The 27,303-nt window shown below is 42.6% G+C and overlaps 2 protein-coding genes and 1 pseudogene across 2 annotated transcripts in view; 1 reads left to right on the plus strand and 2 right to left on the minus strand.

Moving 5' to 3' along the window:
• PRR3 (proline rich 3) overlaps positions 1-27,303 on the plus strand; it is a 641,937-nt gene that overhangs the window by 466,117 nt on the left and 148,517 nt on the right. The gene's annotated exons all lie outside the window — the stretch shown is intronic.
• Positions 16,274-16,835, minus strand: LOC125995780 (N-alpha-acetyltransferase 50-like; annotated as a pseudogene).
• The window catches only part of LOC125995781 (class I histocompatibility antigen, Gogo-C*0203 alpha chain-like), a 115,991-nt gene continuing 110,289 nt past the window's right edge, over positions 21,602-27,303 (minus strand). Inside the window, exons 2-4 of the mRNA XM_049764769.1 lie at positions 23,038-23,313; positions 22,186-22,461; positions 21,602-22,074 (exon numbers count right to left, since the gene is read on the minus strand). Coding sequence (XP_049620726.1) covers positions 21,602-22,074; positions 22,186-22,461; positions 23,038-23,293 — 1,005 coding nt within the window. The 5' untranslated portion in view covers positions 23,294-23,313. The remainder of the gene's footprint in view (positions 22,075-22,185; positions 22,462-23,037; positions 23,314-27,303) is intronic.

A 27,303-nucleotide genomic window follows, 5' to 3' on the forward strand; every position in this document is an offset into this window, starting at 1 on the left:
CTACCCACCTCACTACATCCCTCACACTCAGTTTTAGTAATCCTGGTATCTGTGATATGAGTTCATGGATAATAAAGTAGTCTCAGTTACTCTCAAATTTAGAATTTAGAAAATGGGATTTATTACCCCAACATTCTTTTTTTTTTTTTTTTTTTTTTTTGATTTTTGGGCCACACCCGGTAATGCTCAGGGGTTACTCCTGGTTATGTGCTCAGAAGTTGCTCCTGGCTTGGGGGACCATATGGGACACCGGGGGATCGAACCGCGGTCCGTCCAAGGCTAGCGCAGGCAAGGCAGGCACCTTACCTTTAGCGCCACCGCCCGGCCCTACCCCAACATTCTTATATCTGAAAGAGAAAATGCTGTGTGCTGTGGTGGGCAGGAGGGCTAGTGTGGGAGGGAAATAAAAAGAGGGTGAGAAGCATTTCTTAGAAAAGGGGGGGTGACATTGATATCACTAGGATATTTTGCAGCTACCACAACACATCTTTTAGGCTGAGTTTACAGTAATAATCACAAACACTCTTTGGAATAAGAAGGTGATGTACACAATTTTCCATTCATTTGTGCCAGATATATGGGTGATATTTTTTGATCTGGAAAACCTCATAGAATGAAATCTAGGAAAAACTGAACATCCTTGGAGTTGGAGCAATAGTACACCAGGTAGGGCTAATTAGATGACCTTGTTTGATCCTCAACCTCCCTCTCAAGCCCAGCAGGAGTGATTTCTGAGTGTAGAGCAGGAGTAACCCCTGAGAACTGCCAGGTGTTGCTACAAAACAACAACAACAACAAAAGTAATATAGGTAATATTGGCAGCTGGACAGACAAGTCTGAATTTTGGTGGGATGTCTGAGTGGGAGTAACTGATTTGGGAGGTGACTTCAATTGTATTTAACCCCTGAAGGTTAAATATAATCAGCAGTGATGACTCAGAAAAGGCAAAGACCAAGCCCTCAACCATCAGAACTGGGGGATATGATCAGCCCTATACCAAGTACAGGCCTCACAGATGTGACGCTGCGTGGAAGTGACAGGTAGTCCCCAAGTGGCCTTGAGCACAGGGGTCACTTGGACAGTTTTTTAAGACTCAGGGAGTCTGGATTGGAGGAGTCTAGTTGACAACTTGGTTGGAGGTGAGGCCCAAGTTAGTAGCAATAAAAGAGACCAGACCCAGTGGCTGTGCATCTCTTTAGTCCTCTCTGCTTGTAACTAAGTGTTACAAGTAGATACCTCTGTTCCGTGCCCCATGTGCTGACTCCTAAGGAGGCCCAGTATTTGCAAGAAACTCAAAGCAGTGCTGGGATTCAGCAGCATTGGGAACCATTGAGTCAGTCAGCAGAGAGCATCCTGAATGGGAGGGGCTTATATCCACATTTACCCTTTTTTTGCTTTTTGATCACACAAGGCAGTGCTCAGGGGTTACTCCTGGCTTTACACTCAGAAATCACTCAAGGCAGGCTCGGGGATGATATGGGATGCCAGGATTCAAACCACTGTCCTTCTGCATGCAAAGCAAATGCTCCACCTCCATGCTATCTCTCCAGCCCTTACATCCAAATGTAGATGTTTTCTTCTGGAAAAAAAAAAGCAAGAGACACCTGTGCTGTGGGGTACGGTCAGTGGAATTAAGAAATGGGTATGAACTCAGCCTTAGGAAAATCTGTGTATTTCCTACGTGAATTTCTGCTTACTGCAAACAATTGACTCCACATTTTCCTAATATGAGATTTAGTAAAGGGCTAGAGAAATGTGAAATGTATCTGTGTATCATGTACTACTTACAAGACACTAATACATATAATATACAGTACAGTACTAATACATATAATATACAGTATAATATATAATACATATAATATACAGTAATATATGACGTACCTACAGATGTCAGCATGGACATTTGGATGTGGTCATCAGGGTGACACCATAGCTAGGTACAGAACCACCATCCTCTGTAGGTCACCCCACACACACACACACCACAGCACCCACAGTCTCTGCTGCAGGCCACAGATATCTCTGACCACACCCCTGACTTTGTGATGCTGTTCATGGGGCCCTGATTGATGGCAGCTGTCACTGCTGCTTCTGAAGATAAGGGCACTGCTGCCACTCACCATGGTGACAAATGCACTTGCACTGCTCCAGTCTCTGTATCACCAAATCCTAAGTCAGAGTTCAGCACATAGTCACTTTTACATGGGGATTATGTTCCAATGCAAGAATATGGGACACAGTGGGGTTTGCTCTCCCAGGGAGGGGTTCCCTGCCACCCACTAAATGTAGTGGGGGAGAAGTACGGGGTCTGCAGTGTAAGGAATCAGGGAAATAACCAGTTCCAGTTTGCTGAACTGTTTAGACATGTCCCACTTCTTACACTGAGACCATGGCACAAATGACTTGTCCCAGTCAGGAGGCTCCAGAGTATAGAAGGTGTCACACACATACTCTCAGATGCCTCCTCAGTGCCACCCAGGACTAGATGGTGACACTTGGGACTCTGTGGTAAGTCTGGATGGAAATAGACTTTTAGGACCTCTTGTTCATTTATTTTGCATGTGGGAAAAATGTAAATAATTTGTGATCAAAAGGTGGATTGTTGGCTTCATCTGTCTCCACATTCTTTACTCCTCAATAACCTGTTCTGAGTGTGTTTTAGCTTTCTTTCTTTTTTTTTTTTTTTTTTTTTTTTTGGTTTTTGGGTCACACCTGGTAGCACTCAGGGGTTACTCCTGGCTCAATGCTTAGAAATTGCCCCTGGCAGGCTCAGGGGGACCATATGGAATGCCAGGATCCGAATCACCGTCCTTCTGCATGAAAGGCAAATGCCTTACCTCCATGCTATCTCTCCAGCCCCAAACTTCTATTTTCTTGGTGAGGTGAAGATCCCAGAACAAGGCTGACTAGACCCAGTGGTTCTGTCCTAGCCTACAATACTGTTCACTCATAGAGGGTCAGTCACAGCCACATAGTGTGGACAGTCAGTGGGAAGACACCCACATGACAGGGAGCTGAGTCTTATTTCCAGCAGCACCTGGATGAACTCTGAAACTTTGAAGCAGACCCTTCCTGCCTCATGAGAACTGGAGCTGGAACCAGAAAACAACTGAGGTCCACAGGGGCCTCTCTTAGAAAGTGAATCTTTGAATCTTTATTAGTACATTGTTCCAGGTTAATAAATGTGATATAAATAAATGAATAATCAATCACAAACTGGTAATTAGAGGACACAACATGGAAGCAACCATCTGATTATAGATTTTTTTAATTCATAACAGTGGAGGCAGAGGAATTAATTGACATATTGAAATTCTTTTTTTTTGGGGGGGGGGAATCACACTCATTGGCATTCAGGGTTTACTCCTGGCTCTGTGCTCAGAAATCATTCCTGGCAGCCTTAGGGAACCATATGGATTGCTGGGATTCAAACCATCGTCCTTCTGCATTCAAAGCAAACACCATACCTCCATGCTATCTCTCCGGCCTCTTTAAAATTCTAATATACAAAAAATTTCAACAATGCCCTGAAAGTGCCCTGAGCTGTGAGGAGGGGTTAGACTCAGACCCCCCCCCTCTAAATTCCTACTACAGAATTCAAAATCAGCTTCCAGATCTGATTGGCCCAGAGCACAGGCCTTAATACTCTGAATGGTCTTGATACCCAGTACAGGGAGTTGAGGAGAATTTTCTGGATCTGGATGGAGCACTATCCCTGTCTACCTGCCCCACATGTCAGCTCCTTCTATTCACATTTGCATTATATTACAACTATGGAAAATTGCCTATGACATAGACTTACCAATAATAGAGCCAACATCACTGTGATGACCTGCCAGCAACTTAGAGACTCTCCAGCTCCCCACCCAGAGCCCCAGAGTCCCTCCTACCCCCTAAGCCATCCAATGGCCCAGGTGACATCTAAGATGAATCCTCCACTCTGCTTCCTTTGGGTTCCATCCTGTGATGTCCATAAGAGTCGCCCTATCCTACTCACTAAATAGTTCCCTGGGAACTTCCCTGACCCCTTTTTGCACACCAGAGTAGGAGAATCTTGGTTGGCTCCCAGAAGGAGGTGCTCTTGTACCCCCCCTCATTCCTGTAAGTATAGCAGAACCTGGCACCTGAGAACCAACTCGAAACCTGTATGATATAGATACTCTTCCTTGAGGCTTGAGTGAAATGGTCACCAGATGGGGAGGAAATACGCTCAGACCCTTACCTGCCAGGGGCTGCCCCTTGGGTACAAAATCCTGTACAACTGCTGGAAACCAGGGAAATCAGGGAAATCAATCTTGATTGAGCAATCAAGAGAAAGAAGCGCTCTTGTAGTTCTGCGTGTGGTCACACGGCGGCGCCACCGCGCTCCTCTCGAGTTCTGAGAAATCCAGGAACAGTGAGGGAGGGATCTGAGTCAGCACAACTGTTTGAACCTGGGCATCAATGAGGTGAAGGTACTTTGTTATGCTCCCTAGAAGCATGGAGCTCCTCCTTTGTAGGGGGTTCAGAAGCAGGGAGAGCCCAGGAGCTCCATTGGAATCTGACTTTTACAACTTTTTTTCCCAGAACCCTGATCTCCAGTCCTTGATGGCACTCCCTGAAAAACACTTAAAAATTTAAAGGCATTCCTTTTCCTAAGGATTCTTCTTTTAATTCAAATACTAAGTCATTTATTTTAATCAGAGACTACTTTGAAAAACTCTATGCCACTAAATATGAGAACCTGGAAGAAATGGATAAATTCTTGAACTCTTATAATCTTCTACTGTTGAGTAAGGAGGATGTAGCATATCAAAACATCCCATCACCATTGAGGAAATTAAAATGGTAATAAATGTGTGCCCAAAAAGAAAAGCCCAGGCCCAGATGGATTTACAAACCTTTCAATCCTGGCCAGGCTCTTTCATGAAATTGAAAAAATGGGAACACTGCCAAATAGCTTTTATGAAGCCAACATCACCTTGATACCAAAACCAGACAAAGATGCTGCCAAAAAAGAAAATTACAGACCAATATCCCTGATAAATACAGATGCAAATATCTTCAACATAATTCTGGCAAATAGGATCCAATACCTCATTAAGAAGATCATTCACTATGATCAAGTAGGTTTCATTCCAGGAATGAGAGGATGGTTTAACATCCGTAAATCTATCCACATAATACACATCAACAACAACAACAAAAATATCACATGATCATATCAATAGATGCAGAGAAATCAATAGACATTGGTTGTAGGAATGTTGCACTGGTGAAAGGGGGTGTTCTTTACATGACTGAAACCAAACCACAATCATGTTTGTAATCAAGGTGTTTAAATAAATATATTATTAAAAAAAAAAGAAAGAGTGGGGCTGGTGAGGTGGTGCTAGAGGTAAGGTGTCTGCCTTGCAAGCGCTAGCCAAGGAAGGACCACGGTTTGATCCCCCAGTGTCCCATATGGTCCCCCAAAGCCAGGGGCAATTTCTGAGAGCTTAGCCAGGAGTAACCCCTGAGCATCAAACGAGTGTGGTCCAAAAAATAAGAAAGAAAGAAAGAAAGAGAAAGAAAGAAAAAAGAAGAAGAAGAAAGAAAGAAAGAAAGAAAGAAAGAAGAAAGAAAGAAAGAAAGAAAGAAAAAGAAGAAAGAAAGAAGAAAAAAGAAAAGAAAGAAAGAAAGAGAAGAAAAGAAAGAAAGAAAGAAAGAGAAAGAAAGAAAAGAAAGAAAGAAGAAAGAAAGAGAGAGAGAGAGAGAGAGAGAAGAAAAGAGAGAGAAAGAAAGAGAGAGAAAGAAAGAAAGAGAGAGAGAAAGAAAAAGAGAGAAAGAGAGAAAGAAAGAAGAAAGGAGAAAGAAAGAGAGAGAGAGAAAGAGAAAGAAAGAAGAAGAAGAAAGAAAGAAAGAAAGAAAGAAAGAAAGAAGAGAGAGAGAGAGAGAGAAAAGAGAGAGAAAAAGAAAGAAAGAAAGAAAGAAAAGAAAGAAGAAAGAAGAAAGAAAGAAAAGAAAGAAAAAGAAAGAAAGAAAGAAAGAAAGAAGAAGAAAGAAAGAAAGAAAGAAAGAAAGAAAGAAAGAAAGAAAGAAAGAAAGAAAGAAAGAAAGAAAGAAAGAAAGAAAGAAAGAAAGAAAGAAAGAAAGAAAGAAAGAAAGAAAGAAAAAGAAAAGAAGATAATTTTTTTAATTTAAATGCCATGAAATTATGACTAGGTTGTAGGCTTACGTGTTTTAACACTGATCCCACTACTATTGTCCACTTTCCTCCACCAATGCCCCTCCACCTGTTTGCATCCCACCCATCAGTTTGCTTCTATGAAAAGTGTAGTTTTTATCCTTTTTTTAGATTTTTTTTACCAGAACTTCACATAACTTTATTTCAGATATAACAGCGATGTTAAAATCAACAAGTTTAATTTTTGACTACACCAAGTAAATGCAGCCATTTGAGTATTTTAAAAGTTATTCCCTCAAAAAAACTGAAGGAACTTCTTTCTTTCTACCTCACAAACCATAGATTCCCAATAGTTGTTTTTGAAGGACTTTCAAATAAGTAAATTGTTTTGGGGATGCTTCAGAACTTCTTTCCCTTGTAAAGTACTGTCAGTGCCTTGTATATTTTGGATACTAGCCCCTTATCTGATGGATATTGGGTGGCTCTTGAATCCTGGGAAATTTTTTATTTGAAGTTCAGAAGGTTCTCAGCTTAATATAGTCCCATCTGTTTATCTCTGCTTCCACTTGTTTGGAGAGTGCTGTTTCCTCCTGTTTTGTTTGTTTGTTTGGTTGGTTTTTTGTTTTGTTTTGTTTGTTTTTTTGGGTCACACCCGGAAGCTCTCAGGGGTTACTCCTGGCTCTATGCTCAGAAATTGCTCCTGGCAGGCACAAGGGACCATATGGGATGCCGGGATGCGAACCATCGTCCTTCTGCATGAAAGGCAAGAGCCATACCTCCATGTTATCTCTCTGACCCCTGTTTCCTCCTTAAAAATGCATTTTGACTCTAAGTCATGGTGTGTTTTACCTATGTGTTGTTCTATATACCTAATGGTATCAGGTCTGATTCAAGGTCTTTAATCCATTTGGATTTTACCTTCGTAAATGGTGTTAGCTGGAGATCTGAGTTGGCTTGTTTGCAAGTGTCTAACCAGTTGTGCCAACATCACTTGTTGAAGAGGCTTTCCTTGTTCCATTTAGGATTTCTTGCTCTTTTATCAAAAATTAAATGATTGTCTGAGAAGCATTCTCTGAGTACGCAAGCCTATTCCACTGATCTAAGGGTCTGTCTTTATTACATACCATAATGTTTTGATAACTATTGCTTTGTAATACAGTTGAAAATTAGGAAAAGTAATGCCTCCCATATTCCTTTTCCCAGGGAGTGCTTTAGCTATTTGAGGGTGTTTATAGTTCCAAATGAATTTCAGAAGTGTTTGATCCACTTCTTTGAAGAATGTCATGGTTATCTTTAGAGAAATCACATTAAATCTGTACAATGCTTTGGGGAGTATTGCCATTTTAATGATGTCAATCCTGCCAATCCATGAGCAGGGTATGTGTTTCCAGTTCCTTGTGTCCTTTCTTATTTCTTGGAGCAGTGTTCAATAGTTTTCTTTGTATAGGACTTTTACATCTTTGGTCAAGTTGACTCCAAGATATTTGAATTTGTGTGGCACTAATGTGAATGGGGTCATTTTCTTAATGTTCATTTCTTCCCTATCATTATTGGTATATAAAAAGGCCATTGATTTTTGTGTGTTAATTTTGTAGCCTGCCACATTGCTATATGCATCTATTGTTTCTAGAAGCTTTTTGGTAGAGTCTTTACCATTTTCTAAGTAGAGTATTATAGTGTTAATTAATGATGGAGATGGATGGATGGAGAGACTTTTCTCTGCCATCCCAGGCCACGTGGCTCTGCAACCCCCTTCAGCCGGCGGGTCTGGAGGTTCATGAAAGTGGCGGGTAGAAATCTCACTCACAGTAAGGCTTCAGGAAGTATCAGCTTTATTCATACCCTATCCACCACATGTGTGGCTTATATCATAACCTTTTAAACATTAGGCCATTCTAGGCTAGCCCTGCATCTTAACTCCTTTCAGCCATCTTCCCTTTGATCTCCAAACTGGCAAAAGACCAAAAGGTCCTAATCCCCTGGCCCAAAGGCCTTATCTCACCTTCCCAAGACCACTCCCAGGAAATGGGAGGGTTCTAGCAGGTAAGGTGACATAATATCTGGTTCCCAAGACCCCGCCCAGAAATGGTCAGGTCTCAGGTAGATACATCTAAATCCAGGGTGGAGTCACAGAGTATCATGTCATCTGCGAATAGTGAAGCTTGACTTCTTCCTTTTCTATCTGGATTCCCTTGATATTTTTTTCTTGCCTAATCAAGTACTTCCAGTACTATGTTGCATAGAAGTGGTGAGAGAGGACAGCCTTGTCTTATACCAGAATTTAGAGGAAAGGCTTTTAGTTTTTCTCCATTACGAATATTTGCCATTGGTTAGTGATAGATGGCCTTAACCATGTTGAGAAAGGTTCCTTCCATTCTCATCTTGCTGAGATTTTTTTTATTAAGAATGGGTGTTGGGGGCCCGGAGAGGTAGCACAGTGGTGTTTGCCTTGCAAGCAGCCCATCCAGGACCAAAGGTGGTTGGTTCGAATCCCGGTGTCCCATATGGTCCCCCGTGCCTCCCAGGAGCTATTTCTGAGCAGACAGCCAGGAGTAACCCCTGAGCACCGCCGGGAGTGGCCCAAATACAAACAACAGCAAAAAAAATGGGTGTTGGACCTTATCACATGCTTTCTCTACATCTATTGATATGACCATGTGATTTTTATTTTTCTTGTTGTTGATGTTGTGTATTATGTTGATAGATTTATGGATGTTAAACTATCCTTGAATTCCTGAGATGAAACCTACTTGATTGTAGTGAATAATCTTCTTGATGAGGCATTGGATCCTATTGGCCAGGATTTCATCTTTGTTCATCAGGGATATTGGTCTATAATTTTCTTTTTTGGTAGCATCTCTGGTTTGGTATCAAGGTGATAAATAAAAGACATTTTGGGGAAAAAAAAGAACTTCTTTCCCTAAACGTAACTAATCGGGACAAATTATATTGCATAGATTTCTCCACAAATTCTTTTAGTTAAAACAAAATGCAATTGCATACAATTTATGCCTATTTGCCACACAGTACAAATTTTTTTCCTGGAAAAAATGATAAATATATCTAGTTAATTATGATTATTTTACTTTTCCTCAATAATTTGTATCACATGTCAAAATATCAAACTCAACATGGGCATTATTTCAGTCTTGACCAACTCATCAGCATATGACTAGCACCCAGCTTCTATTTCTACATCCTCTTGCTTTGTAATTGTACGGAATATTTAATAGAATTTGTTGTAGGACAATTAACCCTTTATAAACATTTACAATTTAGGTGAAGTCACTGACTAGTATAGAAAAAGAAACTATGATAGGGAGGGGCCGGGCGGTGGCGCTAAAGGTAAGGTGCCTGCCTTGCCTGCGCTAGCCTTGGACGGACCGAGGTTCGATCCCCCGGTGTCCCATATGGTCCCCCAAGCCAGGGGCAACTTCTGAGCGCATAGCCAGGAGTAACCCCTGAGCGTTACCGGGTGTGGCCCAAAAACCAAAAAAAAAAAAAAAAAAAAAAAAGAAACTATGATAGGGAGCCTACACACTCAATTCAAAATTTATTTTTTTCCTCCTTAAATAACATGTACTTCATTGTAATGAGTCAGGTATTTAGTTTTCAATAACCACATTTAGGGATACATTAACAGGACTGATTAGATAGTCTGGGTGAAATGGTTATAGAAATAAAGGCAGTGTCATCTCAGAAAACTCATTTATATATCAAAATCTATTTTGATATCTGGAAGTTTGCAAAAAGACTGAATTCATCAAACTAATTTTCCCTTCTATAACTTACATACTTTTTTCTTGGCAAGAGCAAACTGAAGCTTATCCATGAAGGTAAAGGTGCTTAATGCAATATTTTGGATATTAATCATTTATCTGATGGGTATTGGGTGAATAATTTCTCCCACTTAGTGGGTGGCTTTTGTATTCTGTGCACTATGTTCTTTGAGGTGCAGAAGCTTCTCAGCTTAATATAGTTCCATCTGTTTATCTCTGCTTCCACTGTTTGGAGAGTGCTGTTTCCTTCTTTTTTTTTTTTTTTTTTTTTTGGTTTTTGGGCCACACCCTGTGACGCTCAGGGGTTACTCCTGGCTATGCGCTCAGAAGTTGCTCCTGGCTTCTTGGGGGACCATATGGGATACCGGGGGATCGAACCGCGGTCCGTCCTAGGCTAGCGCAGGCAAGGCAGGCACCTTACCTCCAGCGCCACCGCCCGGCCCCTGCTGTTTCCTTCTTAAAGATGCCTTTAGTCTCAATGTCATGAAGTGCTTTGCCTGCATGTTGTTCTATATACCTTATGGTTTCAGGTTTGATATCAAAGTCTTTAATCCATTTGGAATTTACCTTTGTATATGGTGTTAGCTGGGGATCTGAGTTCACTTTTTTGCAAGTATCTTTTTTGCAGTTGTGCCAACATCACTTGTTGAAGAGGTTTTTCTTGCTCCATTTAGGATTTCTTGCTCTTTTATCAAAAACTAGGTGGTTGTCTTTCTGGGGAACATTCTCTGAGTACTCAAGCCTATTCCACTGATCTGAGGGCTGTCTTAATTCCAATACCGTGCTGTTTTAAATACTATTGCTTTGTAATAAAGTTGAAAATTGGGAGAGTAATGCCTCCCATATTCCTTTTCCCAAGGAGTGCTTTAGCTATTCGAGGGTGTTTATAGTTCCAAATGAATTTCAGAAGTGTTTGATCCATTTCTTTGAAGAATGTCATGGGTATCTTTAGAAGAATCACATTAAATCTGTACAATGCTTTGGGGAGTATAGCCATTTTAATGATGTTGATCCTGCCAATCTATGAGCAGGATATGTGTTTCTATTTCTGCATGCCCTCTGGTATTTCTTAGAACAGTGTTTTATAGGGTTTTTTTTTTGTATAGGTCCTTCACATCTTTAGTCAGGTTGACTCCAAGATATTTGAGTTTGTGTGGCACTAATGTGAATGGGGTTGTTTTCTTTTCTTTTCTTTTTTTGGGGGGGTCACACCCAGCGGTGCTCAGGGGTTACTCCTGGCTGTCTGCTCAGAAATAGCTCCTGGCAGGCATGGGGGACCATATGGGACACTGGGATTTGAACCAACCACTTTGGTCCTAAATCGGCTGCTTGCAAGGCAAACACCGCTGTGCTATCTCTCCAGGCCCGGGGTTGTTTTCTTAATGTTCATTTCTTCCCTATTATTATTGGTGTATAAAAAGGCCATTGATTTCTATGTGAAAATTTTGTAGCCTGCCACATTCCTATATGAATCTATTATTTCTAGAAGCTTTTTGGTAGAGTTTTTAGGGTTTTCTACTTAGAGTATCATGTCATGTGCAAACAGTGAGAGCTTGACTTCTTCCTTTCCTATCTGGATGCCCTTGATATCTTTTTCTTCCCTAATCACTATGGCAAGTACTTCCAGTACTATGTTGAATAGGAGTGGTGAGAGAGGACAGCCCTGTCTTGTACCAGAATTTAGAGAAAGGCTTTTAGTTTTATTCATTGAGGATAATATTTGCCATTGGCTTGTGGTAGATGGCCTTAACCATATTGAGAAAGGTTCCTTTTATTCCCATCTTGCTGAGAATTTTTATCAAGAATGGATTTTGGACTTTATCAATTGCTTTCTCTGCGTCTATTAAAATGACCATGTGATTTTTATTTTTCTTGTTCTTGATGTTGTGTATTATGTTAATAGATTTATGGATGTTAAACCATCCTTACATTCCTGGAATGAAACCTACTTGATCATAGTAGAATGATCTTCTTGATGAGGCATTGGATTCTGTTTGCCAGGATTTTGTTGAGGATCTTTGTATCTGTGTTCATCAGGGATGTTGGTCTGTAATTTTCTTTTTTGGCACCATCTCTATTTGGTTTGGGTATTAAGGTGAAGTTGACACTTCAAGGAAGTGTTCTTGTTTTTTTAATTTCGTGAAAGAGCCTGGCCAGGATTGGTAGTAGTTCCTCTTGAAAGGTTTGAAAGAATTTATTTGTGAATCCATCCAGGTCTGGGGTTTGTTTGGGGGCAAACTTTTAATTACGGTTTTAATTTCCTCAACAGTGATGCACCCATCACTATTTTAGATATGCTACATCCTCTTTATTCAACCATGGAAGGTTATATGAGTTTAAGAATTTATCCATTTCTTCCAGGTTCTCATATTTAGTGGCATAGAGTTTCTCAAAGTAGCCTCTGAATACCCTTTGAATCTCTGCAGTATCTGTAATGATCTCCCCCCCCTTTTTTTTTTTTTTTTTTTTTTTTTTTTTTTTTTTTTTTTTTTGGTTTTTGGGCCACACCCGGCATTGCTCAGGGGTTACTCCTGGCTGTCTGCTCAGAAATAGCTCCTGGCAGGCACGGGGGACCATATGGGACACTGGGATTCTAACCAACCACCTTTGGTCCTGGATCGGCTGATTGCAAGGCAAATGCCTCTGTGCTATCTCTCTCTGGGCCCCCCCCTTTTCATTTCTAATACGGGTTATCAAGTTTTTGTTCCTCTCTCTCTTTGTGAATTTTGCCAATGGTCTATCAATCTTGTTTATTTTTTTTTAAACAATCAACTTCTGCTTTTGTTGATCTTTCTGATTGATTTTTGGGTTTCCACTTCATTGATTTCTGCTCTTAGCTTTGTTATTTCCTTCTTTATGACTATTTTTGGTTTCTTTTATTGATTATTTTCTAATTCTATAAGCTGTGCCATTAAGGTATTCATGTATGCACCTTCTTCCTTCTGATGTGTGCTTGCAAAGCTCTAAATTTTCCTCTCAGTGCCGCTTTTATGTGTCCTATAGGTTCTGATAGTTTATGTTTTCATTGTCATTTGTTTCCAGAAAAGTTTTGATTTTCTCTTTGATTTTATCTCAGACCCACTGGTTGTTCAGTAGTAGACTGTTTAATTTCCAGCTGTTTAAGTTTTTCTTGTGTGTCCCTTTGAATTTCACATATAATTCAGAGCCTATGGTCAGCAAAGGTAGCCTGCAAAATTTCTATCCACTTGATTTTATGTAGGTATGTTTTATGTGCTAGCATGTGGTCTCTCCTGAAGAATGACCCATGTACTTTGGAAAAGAATGTATATCCTGGGGCCGGGCGGTGGCGCTAAAGGTAAGGTGCCTGCCTTGCCTGCACTAGTCTTGGACGGACCGTGGTTCGATCCCCCGGTGTCCCATATGGTCCCCCAAGCCAGGAGCAACTTCTGAGCGCATAGCCAGGAGTAACCCCTGAGCATTACCGGGTGTGGCCCAAAAATCAAAAAAAAAAAAAAAAAAAAAAAAGAATGTATATCCAGGTTTCTGAGGATGGAGTGTCCTATATATATCTACTAGTCCTCTTTTTTTCATTTCTCTTTTCAAATCTAGTATATTTTTGTTGGGTTTTAATGTGGTTGACCTCTCAAGTGTTGATAGGGTTATGTTGAGATTTCAGTCAATTATTGTTTTATTATTGATATCCTTTTTCAGATTTATCAATAATTATATTAAATACTTTTCTGGCCCCTCATTGGGTGCATATATGTTTAGGAGAGTGATTTCTTCCTATTGCACATATCCCTGATTAATAAAAAAAAAAGTTCCTTAGAACTTTTCTGAGTACAAAGTTTGTGTCTTCTGATATTAATATGGCCACTCCAGCTGTTTTAAGGGTGTTCTTTGCTTGGATGATTTTCCTCCAGTTTTTTATTTTGAGTCTATGTTTGTGTTTTTTTGACTATTTAGATGTGTTTCTTGTAGGCAGCAGAAGTTTGGGTTTTTTTTTTTTTTTAATCCATTTCGCTACTCTGTATCTCTTTTTTTTTTTTTTTTTTTTTGGTATTTGGGCCACACCCGGCGGTGCTCAGGGGTTACTCCTGGCTGTCTGCTCAGAAATAGCTCCTGACAGGCACGGGGGACCATATGGGACACCGGGATTTGAACCAACCACCTTTGGTCCTGAATCGGCTGCTTGCAAGGCAAACACCGCTGTGCTATCTCTCCGGGCCCTACTCTGTATCTCTTAACAGGTGCATTTAGTTATTGACATTGAGAGAGCTAATTTTCATGGGATTTAGTGCCATCTTTGTGTAGAAGTTTAGTGTGTTTGTTGGTCTGCCTTGTCTTAAAATTAGACCTTTCAGTTTTTCTTTTAAGGGTGGTTTCCTTCAAACCTGAAAGTGAGTTTTTTGGGTGCAGTATTCTAGGTGAAGCATATTTCATTGAGTTTTGTCACTATATCTCACCAATGCCTTCTGGCTTTGAGTGTTTCTTGTGACAGGTCTGCTGTAAATTTCAAGAATGCTCCCTTAAATGTAATTTCCCTTTTTGATCTTGCTGCTTTCAGTATTCTGTCTATCTGTGGGATACATCATTGTGACTAGGATGTGTCTTGGGGTGTTTTTTCTTGTGTCTCTTTTAGCTGGCACTCTTTGGGGATGCAGGATTTGGTCACATGTATTCTTTAGCTCTGGTTGTTTCTCTGTGATGATGTTCTTGACTATTGATTCTTCCTGGAGATTTTCTTCTTGGGTCTCTGGGACTCCAATGATTCTTAAGTTGTTTCTGTTGAACTTATCAAAGACTTCTATTTTCATCTGTTCATATTCTTTGAGTAATTTTTCCATTGTCTGATCATTTGCTTTAAAGCATTTTTCTAATTTCTTCTGCTGTATGGAGTTGTTATGTATCTCCCAGCTCACTAATTCTATCCTAAGCTGCTATTACCCTGTTGGAGAGCTTATCCATTGAGTCTTTGCATTTGTTTACTGAGTTTTTCAGACCTGTTATTTGACCTGATGTTTCAGTTTGGAGTTTCTGATTTCTATCTTCATATTCTCTTGGTTCGTACTAGTGTTCTGTTCTATACTTTCTTTGAGTTCTGTAAATATCCTCCATATTTCTTCTCTAAACTCCATATCTGAAAGACTAACTAGGTGGTTGGCCATTGTCGGGTTATGAGAGTTACCATATTCATTCCCTATGCCTGATGTTGGTCTGAGCAGTTTCCCCATTGTCACACTTGTACTGTGGGTTTTTCTACATGTTGTGGTGGTATTTATTGGCTAGGTGAAGTGCGCTGCTGCTCTGCTTCACTTAGCAGCCGTGCTCCTCTGCTTCCACCCCCTGTGGCCGGAAGACTCACCTCAGAAGAAACCAGCCCTCAGGAGTGGATGTCAGAGAGGAACAAAGTTCCCAGGCTGTAGCAAGCAGAGGGAAGCCTCAAAATGTCTGCCATGCTTAAGAGGACCAGCAGAGTCAGCTTTATTTACAGTCTCTGGGCTGGGAAGCTCTGATTGATTTCTTAGCTGAAACTACTAGCCAAAGTAGTATCAGAGGGATCTCTAATCCTTAGATGCAAAGACAAAAATAAGACAAAGTGCTTCCTCTTCTTCCTCTTCCTCCTTCCTCCAGCATTTCTTATAAGGATAGTAAATGGTCTAAACTCCTGATAAAGTACTCTGAAGGACAGAGGTGGAGAGAAGGCAATGTCCAGGGATTAGCGTCCCACAGTCTGAAAAACCCCAAGTACCACAAGCATACTACTAGCTTGTCTGAGTTAGAGAACAAAATATTGCTGCTGCTGTTTTGTCTTTTGAAATATATGATAATTTGTAACTCTGCCATTCAATGTGAAAGCAGGACATAAGGGGGAAAAAACTAAAAAAAAAAATTGAAACTAATACCCAAGTTCTCAGAACCTATACAGCTGAACTGTGAAACAACAAATGTAATTTTTTCCCTGCAGTGAAACCACCTTACCAGGGGAGAAAAAAAAAAAGGAAAAAAGAAAAATAACCTAAACATGATTAATCTTTAAAGTCCTTAAACATACTAAAATGTTTAAGAGGAAAGGAAAGAGAAAAAAGACAAAAGAAGGTGGAAAAGGGCCGGGCGGTGGCGCTAAAGGTAAGGTGCCTGCCTTGCCTGCGCTAGCCTTGGACGGACCGCGGTTCGATCCCCCGGTGTCCCATATGGTCCCCCAAGCCAGGAGCAACTTCTGAGCACATAGCCAGGAGTAACCCCTGAGCATTACCGGGTGTGGCCCAAAAACCAAAAAAAAAAAAAAAAAAAAAAAAAAAGAAGGTGGAAAAGTTTAAAAGAAAGGGGGGGGGGAATCTATGGGCCTCTCTTTTATTTGGCGATAAGCAGGTGCAAGAAAAGTTCATTTGTAATTTGATCGGTTGTCTGTCTTTTGCACATCTGCATTCTGGCCAAAAGGGACTTTGAGGTTTTTCAGCTGTACATGAGCATCTTCGGGCTCTATTCTCTTATAGTAGTTCTTCTTTGTCTCAATAACCTCGAAGCCAAACTTTCTGTAGAAGTCAATTGCTGACTCATTGCTGATCTGGACAAGCAGATAAATGTTGTCAAAAATGCCATCTTTTTCACCGATATTTAAAACATGACTTAACATTTTAGTTCCTAATCCTAACCTTAGTATGGAGCCAGACATCCTAGTGTTATCATGTAAAAAAAAAAAAAAAAAAAAAAAAAACCTCTTCTGATTCTGTGAATGATCCACCCTACAGCATACTGTACCTACTGCAATATCATTGAAATAGGCAAGCTTTGCAAACTCACCAACCTCCAGCACATCCTTTTTAGAACTTGTCGTTGTAGCTGACTGGAAAGATGGCCTGGTTTAATCTCTTCAATTGTTTAATATTGTGTGGTGTCACGTCTCCCAAACTCGATCCGGCTACCTTTCATCTTCCCTGCCCACTGAGGCCCTTGTTACCATAGAGATCAACGCCAACGCCGCGCCCAAGGCTCCTGCCAACTGCACCTGAAGAAAGCCTGCCCTCCTGGCCAGAGGCTCGGTGCCAAAGCGAGAGGGGCGGGCGAACGAAGGAGGCTCGAGTGTGAGTAAGGGAGGGAGGGAGGGAGAGCGCTGCCCAGCGTCTTCCGATAGGTCCGGGAGGGAGAGTGACTGTGGCAGTTGCCCCTCTTCCTCGCAGGGCACTCACTCAGTTCTCCGGCCTGCCAGCAGCCACCACAGCCAAGTCTCGCAAAGCCCAGCCTCGCAGCTGCCTCCTTTTTTAACTTTTGAAAAGTAGTTTACAGTATTGTTGTTGGTAGGGTTTCATACATAATACTTTATAATCTTTCAGCATCTCCTTCTCCTCCTGGTTGAACCCTTTTCTCCACTAATCACTGCTTCCTCTCTGTCCAATCCCTCATATCCCTCAAGAGGCATGTTTCCTACTGAATACTAGTTCTCACATTGAAAGAAATTTTATAAGTTGTCAGTAAGTGTAACTGTACAGAACTCTATAGAAATGTGAAAATCATTTCAACTTCTCTAACATTGTATCTTTTTTGGGGGGAGGGGGTTTGGTTTTTGGGTCACACCCGGCAGCTCTCAGGGGCTACTCCTGGCTCTACACCCAGAAATCGCTCCTGGCAGGCTCAGGGTGCCATATGAGATGTTGGGATTCCAGCCACCGTCCTTCTGCATGCAAGGCAAATGCCCTACCTCCATGCTATTTCTCCAGTTTCAACATTGTATCTTTTTTTAAAAATTAGTTTGGTTTTGAGGTCTGATACAGTGGTTTTCAGGGACCTACACCTGGAACTCCTGGGTATGCTCCAGGGACTATAAAAGGTTCCTGTGCCACCAGGGTCACCTTCCTGTGTCATCAAAATCAGTGTCACCAGTGCAGCTGCATGTGCATTGACCATTGTACTTTCTCTCCAGCCTCTATTCCTCTTTTTTTTTTTTTTTTAATGCTTTGGTTGTTAACGGTCTTTTTCATTTGAATGTACGTATAAAACTCATGCTACAATTTCTTTTTTTTTGTTTTGTTTTGTTTTTGTTTTTGGGCCACACCCGGCGGTGCTCAGGGGTTACTCCTGGCTGTCTGCTCAGAAATAGCTCCTGGCAGGCACGGGGAACCATATGGGACACCGGGATTTGAACCAACCACCTTTGGTCCTGGATCGACTGCTTGCAAGGCAATTTTTTTCTAAAATTTTGTTTGGAATTTCTGATGGGGGAAGCATACCAGGCAACTTAGTCTTATTTAAGCACCGTGGTTACAGATTTTCACAGTTGTGTCTCAGTCATAGAATGTACACTACCGGGGCTGGAGAGATAGCATGGAGGGTAAGGCATTTGCCTTACATGCAGAAGGTCGGTTGTTCAAATCCAGGCATCCCATATGGTCCCCTGAGCCTGCCAGGAGCGATTTTTGAGCTAGGAGTAACCCCTGAGCGCTGCCGGGTGTAACACAAAAACAAAAACAAACAAACAAACAAAAAGAATGTACACTACCTTACACCCAGTTCATCTTTCCCACCACCAATATCCCCCATCTTCCTTTCACCCAACCCCCACTCCTGCCGCCTTGGGCAAGCATTTTCTTTCTCTCTCTCTCTCTCTTTCCAAGACTGTGGTTTGCAGGAGTGAATATAGGAGTGCAAAGAACATTTTTATTGTGTTTTTGTATTCCTAAGATATATTCCTAGGAGTGGTATTGCTGGATCATATGGAAGCTCAATTTCTAGGTGTTTTTTTTGGGGGGGGGCAACACCCGGCGGTGCACAGGGGTTACTCCTGGCTGTCTGCTCAGAAATAGCTCCTGGCAGGCACAGGGGACCATATGGGATACCGGGATTCGAACCAACCACCTTAGGTCCTGGATTGGCTGCTTGCAAGGCAAACACCACTGTGCTATCTCTCCGGGCCCAATTTCTAGTTTTTTGAGGAATCTCCACATTGTTTTCCAGGAAGGCTGAACTAGACAGCAGTTCCATCAGCAGTGAATAAGAGTTCCTTTGTCCATGAATTCACACCAGCACTGGTTGTTGTTGTCATTGTTGTTGTTATTGTTGTTGTTGTTTTGTGTGTGATGTGTGCTAGTCTCTCTGGTATGAGATGGTACCTCATTGTTGTTTTGATTTGCATTTCCCTGAGAATTTATGATTTGAAGCATTTTTCATGTGCCTTTTGGCCATCTGTATTTCTTCTTTGAGGAAATATCTGTTTATTTCTTTTCCCCATTTTTGATGGGATTAAATGTTTTTCATGTAAAGTTCAAGTGCCTTGTATAGTTAATTGTTAATCTCTTATCTGATGGATTGGATGGTTTCTCCCATTCGATGGTAGCCTTTGTATCCTAATCACTGTTTTCTATGAAGTGCAGAAACTTCTCAGTTTATTTTTTAAAAACTTTATTTATTTATTTGTTTGTTTGTTTATTGGTTTCTGGCCCACACCCAGTTGTGCTCAGAAGTCACTCCTGGCTCTGCACTCAGAAATCGCCCCTGGAAGGCTGGGGGACCATATGGTCCTTCACATCTTTAGTCAAGTTGACTCCAAGATATTTGAGTTTATGTGACACTAATGTGAATAAGGTTGTTTTCTTAATGTCCATTTCTTGCCTATCATTTTTGGTGTATAAAAAGGCCATTGATTTTTGTGTGTTAATTTTGTAGCCTACCACATTGCTATATGAATCTATTGTTTCTAGAAGCTTTTTGGTAGTCTTTAAGGTTTTCTAAATATAGTATCATGTCATCTGCAAACAGTGAGAGTTTGACTTCTTTCTTTTCTATCTGGATGCCCTTGATATCTTTTTCTTGCCTAATCGCTAAGGCAAGTACTTCCAGTACTATGTTGAATAGGAGTGGTGAGAGAGGTCAGCCTTGTCTTGTACCAGAATTTAGAGGAAAGGCTTTTAGTTTTATCCATTGAGGATAATATTTGCCATTGGTTTGTTGTAAATGGCCTTAACTATATTGAGAAAAGTTCCTTTCATTCCTATCTTGCTGAGAATTTTTATCAAGAATGGGTGTTAGACCTTATCAAATGCTTTCTCTGCTTTATTGATATAACCATGTGGTTTTTATTTTTCTTGTTGATATTGTGTATTTTGTTGATAAATTTATGAATGTTAACTATCCTTGCATTCCTGGGATAAAGTCTACTTGAACGTAGTGAATAACCTCCTGACAAGGCATTGGATCCTTTTTCTCAGAATTTTGTTGAGGATCTTTGCATCTGTGTTTATCAGTTTATATATTTATTGGTCTGTAATTTTCTTTTTTTGGCAGCATCTCTGTCTGGTTCTGGTATCAAAGTAATGTTGGCTTCATAAAACTATTTGGAAGTATTCCCGTTTTTTTTCAATTTCATGAAAGAGCTTGGCAAGAATTAGTAGTAGTTTCTCTTGAAAGGTTTGAAAGAACTTACTAGTGAATCCATCTGGGCCTGGGATTTTGTTTTTGGGAAGACTTTTGATTACCAACTTAATTTACTCAATCGTGATGGGGCTCTTTAGATATGCTACATCTCCTTATTTAACCGTGGAAGGTAATAAAAATCCAAGAATGTATCCATTTCTTCCATAACAATGTGAATGAATGAGGGTAGTAGAAAGCCTGTCTCAAATACAGCCGGGGGTGGTGGGGAGGAGGGAGATTAGGGACATTGGTGATGGGAATGTTGCACTGGTGAAGGTGGGAGTTCTTTATGTGACTGAAACCCAACTACAATCATATTTGTAATCAAGGTGTTTAAATAAATATATTAAAATAAAAAAGAAATGACTCAGACTACTGACTGACCACACATAAGCCCACAATGCACTGAAACAGACTGAGCACAGACTCTGTCCCTTTCATCTCCTCACAGCCTCTGCTGTCACACCTCTGACAAACACAAAACACACATGCATCTGGGAAGATTGCAGAATTTCCATTTATTCCCTCTTAAATTCCAGGAATCTCCTTTATTAGCCTCTAAATTTCACAAATGAGAATTAAGAAAAATGCAAATTAGATGCTTATGCCAATAGGGAAGAAATATTATTCAGAAAAAGAACCTAACAAAGATGGTGATAGCATTGTCCAATCTCTGAATGTGACAGAACAGGTTAGTGTATCTGGGAAGAGAACAGAGGTCAGTGTGGGTTAATGTATGGTGGATGGTGGTGGTCCTGTGTACCCCTCTACACAGTGACAGGACAGCAGAAGCAGTCAGGTCCCTTGGCAGAAAGAGAATCAGCAGTTCTTGAGTCACAAAGTGGAAGTGTGAGGAAATCTTGCATCCCTTAGCCCCATGCAGGGCAGATCTCTTACACTGGGGAAGAAAATAATGAAAAAACTCAACTGAATTTCAGAAGTTCACATCTGAACAGGCTCATAATGTCCCTCTCAAAGAACCCCCAAACCGAGTCACCTCATACAATGCCTCCCATGTCAGGCCTCCAGAGTCTTACCTTTAGAGTTCATGAGAGACTCCTCAGAGCCCTGAACACTGTTACTGCCTGGGAAAGAGCAATCAGCACAAGATCAGAGCTTTTTTGATAGGACTAAAGGGAGAACGCTGAGTAAGTGAACTACCCACAGAATCCTGTGCGCTCTCCCCAGGGTGTAAAAGATTCCCCACCCAACCCCAAACTCACATGCAGCTTGAGTGTACTGTCCTTCTTTTTAGCCTGTGGGAAGAAAACAGGAGAAGAGAATAGGGAGACACTGGGTCATGAGATCACAGGAAATCCTGCAGTCCAGGATCCCAGGGAAGCTCTAGAACTCTGAAGCCAGAGAGCAGAATCAGGAAACATGGAGAAATGAGATGCTCCTGGACTGCACCAGTCTCTTTCTGGAGGTCTATTCCCAGCAAGGAGATGCCCTGTGCCCTGTGTCCACTAAGAATTAGGTTTATCACCAGCTTATCAAAGTAAAAGTCTTTCATTTCATAGACCTGAGAGCTGCACACAGAACAAGTGTGAGGAACCAGCACAGAGTGATAGGTGAAGCTTTCCATTAATAAGGGAGGAGAAATTCTGTGTGGGGATGAGAAGCTCAAAGTGGAACAAAATAAGTCAGAGCTACTCTTCATCCTACCTGAGTGCTTCCTCTTGCATATCATAACTCCCACTAGTGTCACAGCTGCCACAGCCTTAAAGACAACCAGGCCAATAATGGTGCCTTTGGAGAATATAGACTGAGGAAGGGGTTCTGGAAAGAAAAAGAATGAGTAGTTTGACCCCCAAATACTCTGATGTTACCCAGAGGACCTTCTCCTGATTCACCTGAGAAAAGGCTCTGTGCCCCTATTCTCCTCCTTACCCCATCTCAGGATGTCAGGCTCTGGCAGCCCCTGGTGCTGCACATGGCATGTGTATCTCTGCTCCTCTCCAGAAGGCACCACCACAGCCGCCCACTTCTGGAAGGTTCCGTCCCCAGAAGGCCTGGTCTCCACCAGCTCTGTGTCCTGAGTCAATTCCTCCCCATCAAGGTGCCAGGTCAGGGAAATCTCCGCAGGGTAAAAGTCCAGAGCCCAACACCTCAGGGTGACCTCATGGTCAGAGAAGGAGTGATGGGTTATGTGTCTTTTGGGGGGTTCTGGGGAGGGATAATGACAAAATTCATACTCTAATTTACTTCTGTGATGAGGATGAACAGGTAATTGGTGTAGAATAAGGTTAAAAAATAAACAAACATACACCAAAGCAAATAAACAAGCAAAAGCCAACGCTAACAGTAGGTACAGGCCTGGCTCAGGAAACTGGGATAAAACCCTAGTCCTTGGAAAATTCTAGAATAGGTTTTGACAGGAGGTTCAGGTGTCTAAAGAGGAGACACGAACTGGAGGGTGAATGAAGAAGCAGGAGTCAGATCTCTATAATGTGTTTTCAGCTGAGATCAATGTCTGAGAGAGAAAAGTCGGGGTTCACCGGATGGCAAGGGAACAGAGATTTGTTTCACACAAGGTCTCTCCTCCCCTCCGGGAAACGTGAGTCCTTCTGTGTGGGCCCTGGGTGAGCTAAGGGCTAGTTTTTGATGCATAACTCAGAAATCAGGTGGGCCCCTCCTTCTGCAGACTGTTCTGACACTGAACCCCGTTTTCTTCCCTATTGTGGAGAGTCAGCCCCGCCCAGAGGAGACCAAGTATCTTCAACCCCCTCGGAACCCTGGTACCTGCGCGCAGCAGCGTCTCATTCCCCATCTGCAGGTATTTGAGCAGCCACTCCACGCACCTGCCCTCCAGGTAGTTCCTGTTATATTCAGCCACATTTTCCCGCTCCCACTTGCGCTTGGTGACCTGAGCCGCCATGTCGGCCGCGGTCCAGGAGCGCAGGTCGTCGTTGAGCGCGAGGTAGTCGGCGCCGTCGTAGGCCGACTGCCGGTACCCGCGCAGGAGGCGCCCGTCGGGCCCCACGTCGCAGCCGTACATCTTCTGGAGGGTGTGAGCGCCTGAGCCGGGCAGAGATCAGCCCTGAACCGAAAGCGAAACGGGGGGTCCTTCCCCGCGGCTCCTCCTGGCCCCGAGTTCGGGGCTGGTCCCTTGGCCTCGGCGGTTCGTGTCCGGCCCGGCCCGACTCACCGGCCTTGCTCTGGTTGTAGTAGCCGCGCAGGTTCCTCAGGCCCAATCGGAAATCCTGGGCGGCGATGTGGGCTCTCTGCGTGTTCCGCTCCCAGTACTCGGGCTCCACTTTCTCCATCCAGGGCGCCAGCGGCTCCTCCCTCTGGCTGGCCGAGTCGCTGTCGAAGCGCACGAACGGGGTGTCGTCCACGTAGCCGACGCTGATGAAGCGGGGCTCCCCAAGGCCGGGCCGGGACACGGCGGTGCTGAAATACCGCAGGGAGTGGGGCCCTGGGCGGGGAGGGGGGAGGCGTGAGACCGGCCGACTCGCTCACTCGGGGTGAAGGGCGCCCGCGAGACAGAAAGGGGCGGCTAGACGGAGAAGGGTGACACTTGCTGCGCGGGGAGGAGTTGATGTTTTGGGGGAGAGGCAGAGCCAGGGCGACATCGGGGCTCAGGACCGCGGAGAAGCTTCTCCCCAGGATCCCGAGTCCCCAACGGGGTGTCCCCACCTGCCCTCAACGAATTTCCCTCCGACCCCGCACTCACCCTTCAGAGTCTGGGTTAGGTCTGCCAGGCCCCGCGAGACCATCAGAAGGACTTGGAGCCCCGCGACCCACATTTTGAGGGTTTGGGGAACAGCGACTCGTGCCGGTGCCCAAAACTTGACAACCCAGACGCTGATTAGCTGTGCTAGATACTGACACCCAGTAGGCGTGTGGACTGTCAGTGTCACTAGTATCCGGGCGGAAGACGCTGAGTCAGGTGGGTGGGAGAAGTGAAACTAGAGACACCGGGGATTCCCAGCTTAGAGCTGCACCCCTCTGGTGGGAGACACTGAGAGCCACATCTGGGACCCGGCACTTCACCCTCTCCCGCTTCTCTTGCACTCCCTCGATCTATGTGACACAGTCTCCCAGCGTCCTGCTCCCGGGACTGAGTCAATGACTTTCCATCGTTTTCATTTCAGGATCTCTGCACAGGCTTACACATTACTGAGGATCCCAGAGATGTCTTAATATACGTGGGTCATGCTTATCACTGTTTCCCGTGCTAGGAATTTGAGTTAGAAGTTCTTAGTTTGATTCCATGGGAAGAACATCAACAATCCATTGCATCTTAAGAGAAAGTTTTCTAAAGAAAAATAACTAACTTGGCTTAAGCGACACATGCTCAGGGTTCTGTCAGGACACCGCATGATCCCTGCGAGACAGAAGTCCCAGTGGCAAGTTCTCCTGAACACCTCTTAAGAGGCTCTGTCCCCAAATAAAAAGGAAAAAGAAAACTTGTTCACAAAATAATAGGGATTATAACAGAGTGGATCCATCAATTTTTTCCTTGTCTTCTTTCTATGTCTCATTAAAAGCCCACTGGATTTTCATATTCTGTGGTGTATTTGATCTGTTGTTTTGGTGGAATAAAATGGCATAAAAGTAAGCTCCATATAGCTATGTAGAAATTAGTTGTTTGGGGGGCACACCCATCTGTGCGCAGAACTTACTTCTGGTTCTCTGTGCTCAGGAATCACTCCTAGCCGTGCTCAGAGGACTGATAGGGTAGCAGGGATTGAAACTGTTCTTTGTACGCAAAGCAAGTGCCCTACCTACCTATTGTACTATTTCTCTGGCCCAGGGAATTATAATTCTCACAGATAAAATTCTCATCAGATAATTTTGGATAACCAATCTTAGTGACAATAAGAGAGTCACATGAAAGGGAAAAGAGGACTATTTCTTGATTCAGAAAAAGGGGTGTGTGAAGATAAGGAATCTCCTGCCTTGTATTAGTCTTTTGAACCTACATGCTTATATCACTTATATCCATTTGGTAAAAATAAAGAGTCACGTTGGAAGGTGGAATGTGAACTCAAAACTCATTGTGTTAAGGAGGATCATAGGTGGGATCAATGTAGATCTAGGCTCCCAGGGGTGAGCCTTGGACTCTATCCCAGGAGTCAGCATGGGAGACATGAGGCAGGACATAGAAACATGGGATTGGTAATAGGGTATTTTTGGAATATTTTGTTTTGACTTATTTAGTACCTTTTGTTTAAATTAGAAGGAGCAGCATTTTGTTGGAATGAAGGATAAATGGCCCAAAAGACTGTAAAGTGATGAGCTAAGGGGAGGGAACTGTCCTGCCCCCTCTCACTGGGAGAAAGAACATCAGTACCTGATGGGAGTAGCAGGGGGATGAAAAAACCATTTTCTCAGCTGAGTCTCTGTTCATAAAATAGAGCCCAGAGATCAAGGGGGTAGAAGCTTATTTGCACTCAGTCATTCCAGTAACTTTGCTGCCATCCCATAGGGTCTCCCATGGCCCTCCAGGAGTTATGCCTGATCTCATAACCAGGAGTAAACCCTGAGCACATCTAGGTGTGATTCCCAAAACAAAAAGAAAAAAAAAAGTAATATAAGCTTCTATAAACAATAGAATCATATAGCAAACTGAAGGCTACAAAATTAACACGCAAAATCAATGGCCTTCTTGTACAACAAGAAGATAGAGAAGAAATGTACATTAAAAAAAATCCCTGATTTTGGGCCCGAAGAGATAGCACAGCGGCATTTGCCTTGCAAGCAGCTGATCCAGGACCTAAGGTGGTTGGTTCAAATCCTGGTGTCTCATATGGTCTTCCGTGCCTGCCAGGAGCTGTTTCTGAGCAGACAGCCAGGAGTAACACCTGAGCACCGCCAGGTGTGGCCCAAAAACCAAAAAAATAAAAATAAAAAATTCCTGATTTTGATTCTCTCCACTATTGTTCCTGAGGGCTTGTCTTCTACAGAGGTGAGCAGTCCCACCCACAGACAGTAGAGATTGTTTCTGCTATTTGTCATGAAACATGGCACACATCTTGGATCTTTTTTCTTTTGTTCTGTGGCCTGGGATTTTGATCCTCTCCACCATTGTTCCTGAGAGCTCATCTTCTACAGAAGTCAGCAGTCCTGCCCACAAGGGTGGAGTCAGAGGAGCATGAGCACTCCACTTCACTACACTGCTGCATGCAGTTTTTAGCCAATGAACACCACCACAACACGTAGAAAATTCCACACTAGGAGACTGAAAGGATTGTGCCTTCACCTATTTCTCTTCTCTTCTGTCTCCTGACACTCTCCAAAGAAGCCCAAGAAAGATGCAGTGAAAACTATCTCCTAGAGGTGCCACAGCAGAAAGGTACACTCTTGCTTTTTCCTTGAAGACGGGAGGGGGGGTGGGGGGTGTTAATCTGGCCCCTTCTGTATGCATAGCAACAGGGAAAGAGACAGAAAGAATTTGTTGCCTTTGGCTATTTCTCTTCTATTCTATCTCCTGAAATTCTCTGAAGAAAGCCAAGAAAAAAAAAAACAGTAAAAACTGTCTCCTAGAGGCACCAGAGTAGACAGGGGCTCCAGAAAAGCACAGATGCTCTGCTTCACTTCAGGCCCACGCTCTTTCTAACTAATGAACCCCACGATAACAAGTAAAAAAAACTACAAGCGTGACAATGGGGAACCTTGTCGGAAAACACTATGCACAGAGAAAGAAGATGATAGCTCTGATAACCCCAAAAATACCAACCATCTGACTAATCTCTCAGATAAGGAGTTTAGAATAAAAATATGGAGCATCCTCATGGAAATCAAAGAAAGCATAGATCAAGCTGAACAGAACACGAAGCTAGATCAGAAAACTTCAAACTAAATAACAGGTCTGAAAAACACGGTAGCTAAAGTGAAAAAAAAAAAACAATGGAAAGCCTCTCCAACAGGGTAACAATAGCCCAGGACAGAATCAGTGAACTGTAAGATGAGATGCAGAACAATTCCATTTAGCAGAATATTGGAAAAGAACGTTAAGTCAAATGATCAGATAATGAAAAAAGTACTCAAAGAATTTGAACA

This window comes from Suncus etruscus, chromosome 18 (assembly GCF_024139225.1).
Source record: "Suncus etruscus isolate mSunEtr1 chromosome 18, mSunEtr1.pri.cur, whole genome shotgun sequence".
NCBI lineage: Eukaryota > Metazoa > Chordata > Mammalia > Eulipotyphla > Soricidae > Suncus > Suncus etruscus.